The sequence below is a fragment of the Chlamydomonas reinhardtii genome, chromosome 13, assembly GCF_000002595.2.
Source record: "Chlamydomonas reinhardtii strain CC-503 cw92 mt+ chromosome 13, whole genome shotgun sequence".
In the NCBI taxonomy this organism is placed as follows: domain Eukaryota; kingdom Viridiplantae; phylum Chlorophyta; class Chlorophyceae; order Chlamydomonadales; family Chlamydomonadaceae; genus Chlamydomonas; species Chlamydomonas reinhardtii.
In genome coordinates this window covers 389,464-402,064 of record NC_057016.1, presented here as the reverse complement: position 1 = coordinate 402,064, position 12,601 = coordinate 389,464, and the positions used below count along the sequence as shown (strand labels likewise).

The window sequence follows — 12,601 nt, the reverse complement described above, 5'->3', positions numbered from 1 at the left end:
TGGACACGGCTAGCTAAAGAGTGGTAACGTGGTACTGAGAATCAGAGTCGGAAGCATTGGTAGCTGTTTGCGGTAGCAGGGCAATTGCTTGCGGCCTGGGACCCTTCCTTTCACCGTGCCGTGTACCGCCTGCCGTGCAGTACATGTACTTTTGGATCTTTAAAAGCATCCTTATCTATGTATCAAGCCAATTGATGCATGCATGCAGTAGGTGAAGTATACTGGACAAGTGCGGCTGTGGCGCTGTGGGTCTTGAGAGTACGCTAGGCTGCAAGTGCGCGGTGGTGGCCATCGGAATGCTGGTGCCATACCTGCTCATCGGCGCGAGGCGCAACATCATTTTGATGAAACTTTGTGGTGATCATCATTTGGGCCGTGGGGGCGGATGGCGGGTGCCCATGAAAATCTCTCGCTTGGCGTGCCCCAGGGGAGCACCTCTCCTGCCGTGCCCTTGCCTTTGGAATGGATGTGCGGTGATGCAAGGACGGCTTACAGCCGCGACGCAACCGTCTCTCGACTTGGTACGAAATTTAGAATGGAAACGTGGAAAGAGCTACGTGTGAGACTGTTACTCGTGTCACGCAAGGTGTCACGTGGGCGGCCACAGGGGCTGCACCACCACTGCTGTGGCGAACGCCAATACGCCATGCCCCTGCTTGTGCTATAAGGTCGCATTTATAGCGTCGTACCAAGCACAGGATGACTGGGCGCGGGCAGCTTGTGCCTCAAGCTAGCCCAATGCGCTGGCGGCAAGGTGGCGGTGGTGTCGGATGATGGAGGCGGAGCTGTAGATGGAGAAGGAAGAGAGGCAGCGGTTCCTCATTGCAAACTATCCCGTCCGGCCTAGGCCCGCGAGCGAGGAGCTTGTCAGACCTGCGGTTTGTTCAGCGTGAGTCCGCTGACACCGCTCCGGCCATAGTCTGTGCCAGGGCTATCCCAAACACCTGGTTGCTTCGTGTTGGAACGCGGCGAGTGCGACAGAGCCTGTGATACCCCTGTTCAGCTGGACAGTGACAGTCCGCTGGCGTGGGTGAGCTGTAATGGGCACTCTATTAATGACGAGTGTGGTGGGAACGAATGCGTACGTAGACCAGAGCGGACGGCGGAGTGGGCTTGCACTCTATGTTTTACACAGTGTTTCTCCGCATTCCGAGTACAGCGAATGCTAAATGCCACCAAGCAGACATCTACCCCATCCTACTACGCCGTCAACCCCCCCCTCTTCCCTGTCCCATCGCGCCCTTCTTTGCACAGCGCACATTCCAATCCAAAACCATGGCTATCAGCTTCCAGGGGCAGGCACACGGCCGGGTCAAGAAGGGCCTGAACCGCCTCCTATCCCACAACGCCAGCGGCGCAAAAATGCCATGATTTTACCCCGGCAATGGGTGTTCGGCGAGACCAGGGACTAAACATCCAGATCGTCATCACATCGTGGCCCCGACTAGAAGATGCAATCCCTGCCCAGGGCCTCAGCTGCCCTCCTCTCCGCCGTAGCGCCATTAGAAGTAGCTAAGCCAGGGCTGATATCCCCTGGCCTCGGTGGGTATGTGTTGTGTTGTGTGGTAATGTGTCGAGGTCCGGAACGTGCAGTCCACAGGTCGGCGGCAGTGGCCACGTCAGCCCTCCGTCCACGCATTCGCGGACAGCACAGGTTAACACGCCTCGCAGTTGGAGGAGCCTGCGTGTGTCACCCACCCGCGGCCTGCAAATGTGATGCAGGCATCCTCCCGTCACCCCTCGTCAACATGACTGAGAGCGCCGAGTACCCCTGGCGCTAAGCCCGCCAGTCAGGAGTCCCCGCAATATGCTTCCTGTCAAGGCGCTCAATTGGTGTATGCCTGGTGAGCACGCTGACCGGACGACAGCTCTGTCCGACTGCACAAACACTGCGTCTGCATTCAAGTAATTACACACACAGACACGCATGCGCATGCAGTATCAAATGCCCACCATCCCAAGCCCTCACGGCAATCGCGTGCAGCTCCCGCGTTGCAGCGGCCGTTCACGTAGATGCACACACACGCGCACACACACGTCCGTGCACCCCGGCAATGACACCAAGCCACGCGCCGGCAGGCAAGGGAAGGGCATGTGCGTCAAGTGGGTCCAACTGCAAGTCGTCATCCGGCCGCAGCACGCAGACAGCGACACCGCCAAACTCCACACGCACCGACAGCAGCCGGCCTGGCATCTGCCCGGCTCCGCATCTACACGACTCACAGCCCCGCACCCAGTCCTGACGGGCTGCTGCCCCTCGAGCTGCTGCCTCCGTTGGTCGGCGCGCGCGCGGCCAGCTTGCCGCCGCCCCCACTGCCGAGTCGCAACCGCCCGTCGGCGTCCTCATCCGAGCTGCTCGTCACCCCCGCCAGCAGCGGCGCGTGCGCCGCTCCCGCCGCCGCCGCATCCCGCGCCGCCGCCGCCACCGCCGCGGCCGCGTCCAGCGCGCCCGGCACCGCGCCCGGCGGCGCCGGCGGGGGCACTGGCATCCGCACCCTGTGCTGCGAGGTGCGGGGCGACTGCGACGGCGAGGCGCCGTAGCCCACCGCGCCGCTGCCGCCCAGCCCCGCGAGCACCTGTGCGCTGGGCCCAGACATGATGCCGCTGGTGGAGACGGCGGCGCTGGCGGTCAGCAGCACCGCCGCCGGCGTCGTGGGCTCGGCTCGGTAATAGTCAGACAGCTCCGCCTCCACGACCGGGCCGGCTGCCGCCGCCACCTCCGCCGCCGCCAGCGCCGCCCGCGCCGCCGCCGCGATCTGGCCGCCCTCGTGGTAGCTGGCGCCGCTAGGGAGAGGTGGCAGCGAGCCCAGGTGCGGCGCGTGGCCGGCAGCGGCGCCGTTGCCGCCGCCGCCGCCGCTGGCGTGGTTCCGCACCGAGGGCTGCTTGTTGAGGGCGGCGACAGATGCGGCTGTCATGGAGGCGCCGTGTGAGGCGTTGATGGAGGCGGCGCGCTGCAGCAGCGCCGCCACTGTCTGGCTGTGGATGTCGCGCACGGAGGGCGTGCGGGCAGAGCCTGGCTCCCCACCGCCGCCGCCCAGGCCGCCACTGGCGCCGCGCGTTGTCCCGTAGGCAGCGGAGCTGCGCGCGCAGAATGGATGGCGAAAGATGCGGGCGCAGGCTTGGCGGCAGGCAGCAGACAAGCAGCGCCTCCTCACCGAGGTACAAACATATATTCAGAGCTCAGCAGCGTGTAAGCCGGGGACCGTGACCCCAGGTAGACACCCATGATGCTGGCACCGTGCCTTGCGCCGTCGCCTACACTGGGGTTTGTCCGGCCGCTTGGTGACAGGGTCGCTTGGTGACAGGGTCGCTCTCACCTGGGCGTCCTCTTTGCCGGCGCCAGCAGCTGCAGCAGGTCGCGTGTCTCCATGTCCAGCGGCTGCTCCAGGTCGATGGCGGCGCGGTCCATGCCCGCAATGCCGCTCAGCACCGCCACCGGCAGCCCGCCGCCCACCTCCTCCCCCTCCTCCCCCTCCTCGCCCTCCTGCAGACCCGCCACGTGCATCATGGGCGACATGCCGCCGCCGCCGCCCAGCCGCAGCCCGCTGCTGCCGGTGTGCGAGCGCCGCTTCGCGCCGCCGCCGCTCTGGCTGGTGGCGGAGGCGATGCCGCCGGGCAGCGGTGTGCCGGAGGCACTGCTGCGACCCTGCGGGGCATCGCGGCTGGTGCTGCTGTGGCGCCGCTGCGCCGAGGTGGCGGAGGCGCCGCCGGCGCCGGGGCCCAGCGCGCCTGTGGAGCTGGGGCCGCCGCTGTTGGAGTGGCGGTGTGCGCCGCGGAGGGAGGTGCGCGTGTTGCTGCCCGAGGTGGCCCGCGCCTCGTCCAGCGCGCTGTGGCTGCGGGTGCGGGTGCGCAGCGTCTGCGCCAGCGTCTCCATGTTTTCCGCAATGGAGGGCGCCGCGGGCAGCTGCGGCCTGTGGGGTGCAAGGGGAGTACACAAGAGAGGCAGGCGGGCAGGGAGGTGGCAACGGGATGGGCGTCAGCCGGAACCGAGGTGGCGAGGCCGATGGCCGATATCGTATGCCCGCAAACCCCAATCCCAAATCCGTACGCACTGTGTGAGCTGCAGTCCCTCGGGTGTGGACTGGATGCCCAGGATGGCCTTGAACTCCTCGAAGCTGAGCACGCCGTCGCCGTTGGCGTCCAGGTTGGCGAACTCCTGCTCCAGCTCCGACACCAGGCCCGGGTCCAGAAGCACACGCGCCTCGCCGCCGTCCGCACCTGAACAAGGCAGGGGAGCAGAAGGGGTGAGAAAGCGGGAGGTGCGGGGCTGGCGCAGGGGTGCTTGCTGCATGCTTGGGAGTGGGCCGGCATGAGGAGGGCCGAAGCAGTGGCTTGTGGGTGAATGTGCGTGGGCGCGTTTGGGGTCGATGCAGTGCCCCAGAGCGCTGCTCCCAGGCCACGTCATGCCGCGAGCACCACCACCACCACTACGGTGTGTCCGCCGTATCCGGCGCCCCCAGAGCTCCTCACCCGAGGTGCGGCCGTGCGTCACGGGCGCGTGGCTGCTGGCCACGCTGCCGTCCATGGACTGGGGGCCCGGGCGGCCGGTCTGCTCGGCCTTGGGCGCCAGGGTCTTGAGTGTGCCCGCCTGCGCGCGCTCCAGCAGCACCTCCATGAAGGCCTCCTTGGTCACGAAGCCCGCGCCGCGCCTAGGAGGGAAGCGCGTGCGGAGGGCGCAGGCGCGGAGGAGGCGGCGGGGCAAGGTGCATAAGGGACCGGGCCAGGTGCATACGGGTGCAAGCATTAGGTTGCTCGATCCCGCCTGGGCAAGACTGGCTAGGCACGCGGGCTTCTCGCTGCCGGCGTGCCGTTTACCCTGCCCGTGTGCCGTTTACCCGTATGTCGCGCCCGCCGCTCCCCCGAGCCCCCCCCCTCCCTCTGGGCCTCCCCCGCTCACTTGTCCAGCATGGTAAAGCTCTTCTGCGCCACCAGCGTCTGCTTCTCCTCGTCTATGGTCTGGATGAGGCCGGCGAAGAACTCTTTGATGTCCACGGTGCCGGTGCGGTCCACGTCCAGGGCCTCGAACATGCGGTTGATCTCGTGCTCCGACAGATCGGGAATGGCCTGACGAGTCCCGGGGGGGGGGGGTACATACATGATTAGTTAAGGCGGACGGCAGACAATCTCGGGGCACAGCAACCGGGGAGGGGCGCATGGGGGTTAGCAAGCCTGTCCTCTTTCCGCGCAAACCCCTGGTGCCGCCACCGGCAGCGGCACCCCTACTGAAAGCATCCGTCCACCAGCCCCACCCGTATTACCGTCAACATAACGCGGCAACCTCCCCCCACCCCCACCACCGTCTCCACTCCCTGTGCCTCTCCCCTACTTTTCCCTCCTCACCTCCTTGGCCGCCTTGACCAGCTCCGACACCTCCAGCGTGCCGCTGAAGTCCTTGTCCAGCGTGTAGAACTGCCCCAGCAGCTGGTTGGCGCCGCTGCCCACCAGCTGGTCCGCCATCAGCCCCAGCAGCAGGCGCCGGATGCGCGACTGGTTGGCGAAGGCGCGCAGGTGCCGCAGCGTGTCGGGCACGATGATGGTCTCGGGGGCCTGAGCGGCAGGAGGGGGCAAAGGGGCGGGGCCGGGCGGTGTGTGAGCGTGTGCGTGCGGGTGGTGGTGGTGGTGGAAGTGGGAGCGCGGGCTGTACTAGGTGTCAAGCGGCGGCACTTGGGCGACTGTGGGAAGCTGTGGGAAGGTGATGGTGAGTCATGGCGACGTGGCGGTATCGCGAGGTGCGGGGAGGTGTGCGCTCACCTGTTGCTTGAGCCAGGGCATGTTGAGCACGGTCACGGCGGAGGGCCGCAGCCGCGGGTTGGGCTCCAGCAGCGCCTTGATGCAGTCCTTGGCCGCCTGGGCGCAGGGGCCGTACACAGAGGGTGTGGGGGGGGTGGGGGGGTGGGGGGGTGGGGGTTACATTCATGATTAGTTAAGGAAGTGGTGGACGGGGGTGGGGGGGTGGGGGGGTGGGGGGGTGGGGGGGGGGGCAAAGAGTCAGAGGCGCAGCACGGAGACGGCGGTACCAAGTGGAGCTTGACGGTGGAGATGGAGGGAGGAGGCCGGTGCAGATGCCAGGACTCGCTGGAGCGGCGCACCGCGCGCTCTCCTCCCACGCACTTCCTAAACCCACCTCCCTGCCAGTTCGACCACCCGCCGCCCAAGTAGCGGCGAATCGAATGAGCCGTATATACATTTCCCTCGTCTTGTCGCTTGGCCTCCCACCACGCCTCCTTCCGCTGCCGCCTCCTTCCGCCGCCCCTCTACCCCTGCCCCTCCACACCCCGGCCCCGCACCCTCGCACCTGTGAGATGCCCGCCCAGCGCTCGCCCGCGAACTTGACCCGCGGGCCGCTCTTGATCAGATTGAGCGTGTCCACGTCGTTGGACTTGAGGAAGGGCGCGCGGCCCGACAGCAGGATGTACATGACCACCCCCACAGACCATATGTCCGCCTTCTGGCCGCACACGTCGTTGGCCATCTCGGGCGAGGCGTAGCGCACCGTGCCGAAGGCGTTGCGAACCTGTTGGCGGGTTGGCGGGCAGCCGGCGGGATGGATGGATGGCAGTAAGCGAGAGGAGGGATGGCACATGGTGACGTGGTCGCAAGAAGAGATGGCGGAGCGCCGGCTAGCGTTTGGAGTCATCGCATGTGCCTGCCGCGCCCCATCCTGGACCTCCGCGCTGTGTGTCTTGTCCTGCTGAGCGCAGTAGGCATGCCCGCCCCGACGACCTGACGGAAACGGACTACACACCGCCTCTGCTGCCCCACATCCCCACATCCCCGTGCCCCAACCCTCCCCGCGCCCTCCTCACCGTCTCGTTGGGCTGCACGAACGCCGAGGACCCGAAGTCCAGCACCTTGAGCACCCCGTTGGCGCCCTCGCTGTCAAACATGATGTTCTCGGGCTTGATGTCCTGCGGGCGTGACGGGGATGGTGGCGGTGCGGCGAGTGGGCAGTGGGGAGTTTCGGGTTGTGACCATACCATCAAAAGATCCCGGGGTCAATACCCACGTGTTGAGTCCACAAAACGGCCCTCCTACAGTCCTAGCCTGCTGTCACGCCGAGTCGCCCCCTGCCAGGGCTCCCTGGGGGTCACTGCCCCGGCCCCGGCCACTGCTCGCCATGCCTGCCTGCTGCCTGCTGCGCTATGCCCCACAACGCCCCCCTGACCCAACCTGCCCCATCCTGGACACCGCGGCCACCCTCAACCCGCCCCAGCCCCAGCTCCTTTGGATTCTCGCGCGCCACCACCGCCCGAAGCCCCACTCAGCCTGCCTGCTCACTGCTCAGCAGCAGCGGCGGCCCCGTGGCTGACGCCCGTGCGGCCCCTACCCCGTGTCCGCCACATGCCGATATGCGGCAGGACCCACCAGGTGCGCAATGCCCTTGCCGTGCATGTGCGCCAGGAACAGCATGAGGCCGCGGAGCAGGTGCGCCGCCTGGCGCTCCGTGAAGGACGCCTGTGGGTTGACGCGGGGATCCAACAGGACAGGGCGGTGACGTGCAGTCGCGGCAAGGCAATGCCGGCAATCCGGCATGCAGGTGCACAAGTGTCGGGTGTGCAGCAGGCTCGGAATCCAAACTGGCTCGACACGTTGAAGCTACAGAGCTACAGAGCGACCATGTCCGCCACCATCAGGTCGCGAGCCTGCTGGAGCTCCAGGATCACTCCCATCACCAAACAGCACCACCCGGCCCGCGCCTGACAGCAGCACCAGCAGCTCTACCAGCATCTTCAACTGCACCCACGACCTGCATCTCCATCGCCTTACGCCCGCACCCGCACCTGCTTCTTACTGATGTGGTCAAACAGCTCCCCGCCTGCGTTGGCAGTGGCGAGATGCGAGCGGCAGAGGCCGTTCCTTGCATCAGTGCATGGCACCCTCGTGCACTGTTACACGCCAAGTGCCTCACAACAGTGCCCAGGTACCATACGATAATCCCACTCAGTGGCCCCGCTCGCTTGAACCTTTTCACTCTCACTGCTCGGCGTCCTTGCCCCTCCCATCCCATCATTTCACAAGCTTGCTGCGTTCCCATACGTGCGCCGATCCAGTTCCCTGCCCGCTCCGCCCGCGACCCCTGCCTGCCCCACCCTCCCCGCCCCCACCCCATGCCTCTGTGCCGCTCCGCCCCCACCTTCACAGCACTCCATGCAAATGTAGTAGCACTCCGCGCCCTCGAAGACCTCAAGGACGCGCACTGCGTTCGGGTGGTCCTCAACCAACCGGAACGTGCCGATTTCCAGCTTCACCTTTGCCCGTTGCTTCTCCAGCTGCTTGCGGCTCTGTAACAGCCCAAATGAAGACATCGGGGCGTACACCGGGGTCACGTATTACAAATGCAGGCGCCGGCAGCATCGGACGCCCCCCCCCCCCACACACACACACCCAACCCCTTCCACACCCCGACGCCCCACGCCCCCACCCCTGAACCCCACGGCCACGCCTTTCGCCGCGGGAACCCTCGGGTGCCGACGGACATAACTCTTATCAGCCGCGATTATGGCTCTGCTTAGGAAAGGGTGGTTTTGCGGCGTAGGGTTTTCGGCCGCAGCTCGCGTACACACCGGTCCCGCGCACCTTGGGAATCGTTTTCACAGCCACCTTTTTGTTGGTAACACGATGATAAGCCGTGAGCACTTTGCAGCTTGCTCCATAGCTGGTCAGGGTCAGACGCGTGTAGTTTTCATGGAAGCGCCTGTAAGGACGTCCCAATGGTAGGTTGACACAATGCAGGTACAAGGACAGCTTACGGAGTACACCAGAGCACTGTCTGGGAAGGCAGAAACACGCTGTGACATTCTGTGTACACCTGGGTGGTCGTCGCCGCACTTGCCTGCCCTTTGTCGCTTCAAACATTTCATCAGCCGTGCGCAATGCCTCGGCCTTAAGCGCCTCGGACTTGTGGGCATCATCGGCGTTCGCGAGCTCGTGTACACCCGAGTCCTGCGTCTCATAGCTTGGCTTTGAGCTACTGCATCCCATCTTGGTCCAGCGTCCAGAGCTAGCTCGCTTGTCATGAGCACACTGGGCCCGAGTTCGGAGTGGCCATTTTGCTCTCTAGGCAAAGCGTTGCGTGCTCTCAGGGGTTGTCAAACAGGTCAGCGAAGAGGTAGCGTTTCGTGTCAGTATCGTTCTATCAAGGCTCACTCAGGAAAGGTTCGACCCCACATGTCGGGGGACGTCGATTGACTGTTCGGTTTGGTGGTGTTTGCAGCGTATGCAGGGAACTTTAATCAGGTGTGAAAGCAAGCAGGCGCAGCTGCAGGGGCCCATTGATGCTATGCCGGCACGCGCGTACCATCCACGCGTAACCCGTACCCACGCACGGGCATCCCAACCCCCTTACGCACGCGCGCTGCGGTGCAGCGCGCCTCCCCCGGCACTCGCACCCGTCACCCCAGCCCCAGCAATTGCCGCGAAATCTGCCTTTACACTCAGCGCCAGTATGCACATTGCCCACATTCCAGAATGCAGGAGGAGCTCTAGGCCGCAGACCGTGCCGCAGACCGCGATCACGTGATGTGGGCCAGTTTGTGGAGGATAAGTGTGAGGACTAGGGAGTGGCAACCTATGGCGGCAAGCTAGCACCAAGGAGGAGGCCATACGGACGGGCTGGTCAACTGGCGAGACACCGTACCCGTTTAGGGAGCCTTGTGCATGCCGCTGTAAGTAGAGGAGGCGAGACTGGACGAGCGCCCCTGGATTGTTGGCGTGCGCAGAAAGTCTCCTCCGCCGCGCTCAGCGTCCGCATGCCTCCGCACTTCGATGGATGCGTGCGCCCCTGTTGCGTGAGAGCCCCAATTTGGGCGCGACAGCATGAGAGCCCCAGCCCCAAGGTTTGTCGGCGCGAGAGCCCCAGGCCTAAACTGCAAGTGCCTGTTCATTCAGGTTCGACCACCACAGCCGTCCACGCACCGGACCACCGGAGACCGGCCCCGGCCGCCACTGTCGCTTGCTTCAGTGCTATTTCATTGCTATCGCGACGCACCACCAATCCGTGTACATCCTCACCCGCATATCAACACGAATCCCCAATGGTCGTGCCAGGCTGCCAGCCCATCGTCGTGCCAGCCCAAACAGAGCGTATTCAATGGCTTAAGTCAAGTTCATAGCATCGTCATTCCTGCGCGTGCATAACTGCACACAAAACACCACGCAACGCTGTGCATTGAAACAACGGGGCACTTGAAACCCCTTCCGGCAGTAGCGACATGTTGCCCTGCACGATTCCCTTTTACTTCACCGCTGCGCGTATCATTTGTTCTGCCCATTGCATCATAGTTACCACCAGACTTATGTCAATGCAGCCAGCATGCCCACTGCCGCAAGCGCTCTGCCCATTTTGCTGAAACTACGAACAGCAAAATTACTATGGCACTGCGCCCACGGAGGCGCAAAGCTGCCGCATCTGATCCGGCACGCGCCCATCACCCGCACCCGCACCCGCACCCACACCCGCACCCGCACCCGCACCCCCAGCTCTCGCACCGGCGCCGGCACCTGCCGCGAACTGGGCCTCCACCCTTAGCGCCAGCGTGCACACGGCCTGCAGCGCCACCACCCGCACCTCCCAACTGCGCAACGCCGCCAGACGCGCGCATGCAGCCTGCCGTGCCACGTACCCCTCACCGCCCCCCTCCTCCTCCAGCCGCCGCAGCCGCGGCAGCAGCTGCCCCTTCTTCACCTCCTCCAACTTCACATCCACTACGCACGCGGCCCACAGCCTGCCCAGCCCCGCCTCCCCATCAAAGGGGAGTACGGTGGAATCGCCCACGTGCACCGGCACCGTTCCCAGCCCCGCGCCCTCCAGGAGCCGGTAGGACTGCGAACCGCATCCCCGCGGCGACAGCGCGAATTGGGCCCTCCGCATGCCCTCCTGGAAGCCCACGTCCGGCCAGGCAGCGGTGCAGCTGTCCATGCCGCCACGGGGGCCCGACCGCCGGTTGTCAACGCAGCCGCCGCAGTGCGCGGCCGCCGGGCCGGCCGAGTGGTCGCCACAGCAGCGCGCCTGCAGCACCACGCCGCGGCGCAGATGGGGCCGCGCGGGTGGCAGTTGGGCGTTGAGGATGTCGAAGAGCCGCGGCCGCGTCGCGTCACAGTCGTACCAGCGCGGCAGCAGGCAGCCGTTGAAGTACAGCAGGAGGTCGTGACGCAGCGGGCCCGTCAGGTGCGTGTCATTGAAGCTGGCGCCCCCCCGAACCGTGTCGCCGCCACTCCTGCCGCCAGTGCTCTTGCGGTCCCAGGGCCAGAACCACCAGGACAGGTGACGAGCATGCGGGCTGCTGACCCGGGCTTCGTTTCGCTGCCGTACTGCCGCAGATGCAGCCTGGAGCCGCCGCCGCGGCTCAAGCTGCAGCTGCGGCTGTAGCACCTGCGCCCCGTGCTGTGGCTGCTGTGCCGCTGGCAGTAGCTTGCTGTCCCAGCTCCACAGTCGCCCACCCAGAGCCTCCGTGTCCTCGCCCCAAGCGCCAGCGGCTGCGTCTGGGGCCTCCACCATACCCTGCAGCCACCGGCGAGGCTGGGCTCCGACACCCTGGCTTGCATTGCCAGCTGCGGAGGCGCTGGATGCGTCTGTGCCGGCGGCCGGTGGCTGAGGCAGCTCCAGCTTCTGCCATGGGCTCAAGATGCTGCTGCCGCTGCTGCTGCCTCCGGCGCCGGCCCTGCGGTCAGCCTGCAGCAGCTCTTCGCCCCACGCCAGCACCCAGACGTCCGGCGGCGTGATTTTGGGCCGGGTCAGCGGCAGCTGTATGTCTACAAGGGCCGGCGGGGCAAGGGGCCATGGATAACAATGGCAACTATTATTATAGTGGCAGGTGTGGCCGTATGGTGCGCCTTGTAGCAACGGTGAGGATCACATGTTACCAGCATGCCACGAGAGGAGCCGCCCATGCCGCATGCGCTGCAGTGGCACCCACGGTACGCACCAAACCCGCGGCGATAGGTGTTCTTGACCCAAGACGCCCGCGCCACAATCGCCTGGCCTACAGAAAAGCGCGCGTGCTCCCAATCTGCGCAGCATGGGGCACACATAATCCTATCAAATGTCGCTACACGACGAGTCTGATCCACTGCACCAAAGTAGCGAAGAACTGCATTGCCAATCAAGGCCAGACCTTCTATCACTCCATGCGCCGCTGAATGCCCTCACACACCCCACATCCCTGTCGTCAGTGCCCTACCGTTGTTGTAGTTAAAAACCAAATGGTTGCGGCCGCCGTCCCAGTGCGGCAGCGCCGCCAGCGCCGCCCCCAGCTGCGTTAGCTTCGTCTCGTCGCATGTGTTGAAGGCGCAGTTGGCGTCCAGCGACGGCACCAGCACACAGGCGTCCTGCGGCCTGGACACCAGCGGCAGCCCCGAGCTGTTCAACAGCGTGTGCAGGAAGCAAGCGCCGTACAGCCGCACCTGCACACGGGTGGCAGCCGGCGGCAAAGCCGTGCGGAGGCGCACGCGTGTGGAGCCATGCGTGTGAAGCGGCACGTGGCGGGGGGACACATGGCCGAGACACGTGCTGCGCAAGCTACTACCGCGATCGCTCAGCATCCTCCGGCAAACCAAGGTGAAGTACAAACAAACAAGCCCAGCCCTTTTTAGCCCCAGCCCC

At 65.3% G+C, this 12,601-nt stretch overlaps 2 protein-coding genes across 2 annotated transcripts; both read right to left on the bottom strand.

The window, feature by feature from the left end:
* Positions 1-1,115: 1,115 nt before the first annotated feature.
* On the bottom strand, positions 1,116-9,241 carry CHLRE_13g564500v5 (uncharacterized protein). Its single transcript, XM_043069235.1, has 14 exons — positions 8,834-9,241; positions 8,578-8,695; positions 8,135-8,282; positions 7,782-7,816; positions 7,366-7,455; positions 6,807-6,908; positions 6,296-6,514; positions 5,752-5,847; positions 5,341-5,547; positions 4,898-5,064; positions 4,471-4,649; positions 4,053-4,218; positions 3,318-3,911; positions 1,116-3,078 (listed from the first exon to the last, which is right to left on the bottom strand). Exons 1-14 carry the CDS (start codon positions 8,980-8,982, stop codon positions 2,220-2,222), a joined length of 3,129 nt encoding a protein of 1,042 aa, XP_042917210.1. The 5' UTR covers positions 8,983-9,241; the 3' UTR covers positions 1,116-2,219.
* A 608-nt stretch (positions 9,242-9,849) lies between these two features.
* On the bottom strand, positions 9,850-12,601 carry CHLRE_13g564450v5 (uncharacterized protein). The gene is made up of 3 exons (XM_043069234.1): positions 12,180-12,601; positions 11,925-12,008; positions 9,850-11,751 (listed from the first exon to the last, which is right to left on the bottom strand). Exons 1-3 carry the CDS (start codon positions 12,538-12,540, stop codon positions 10,370-10,372), a joined length of 1,827 nt encoding a protein of 608 aa, XP_042917209.1. The 5' UTR covers positions 12,541-12,601; the 3' UTR covers positions 9,850-10,369.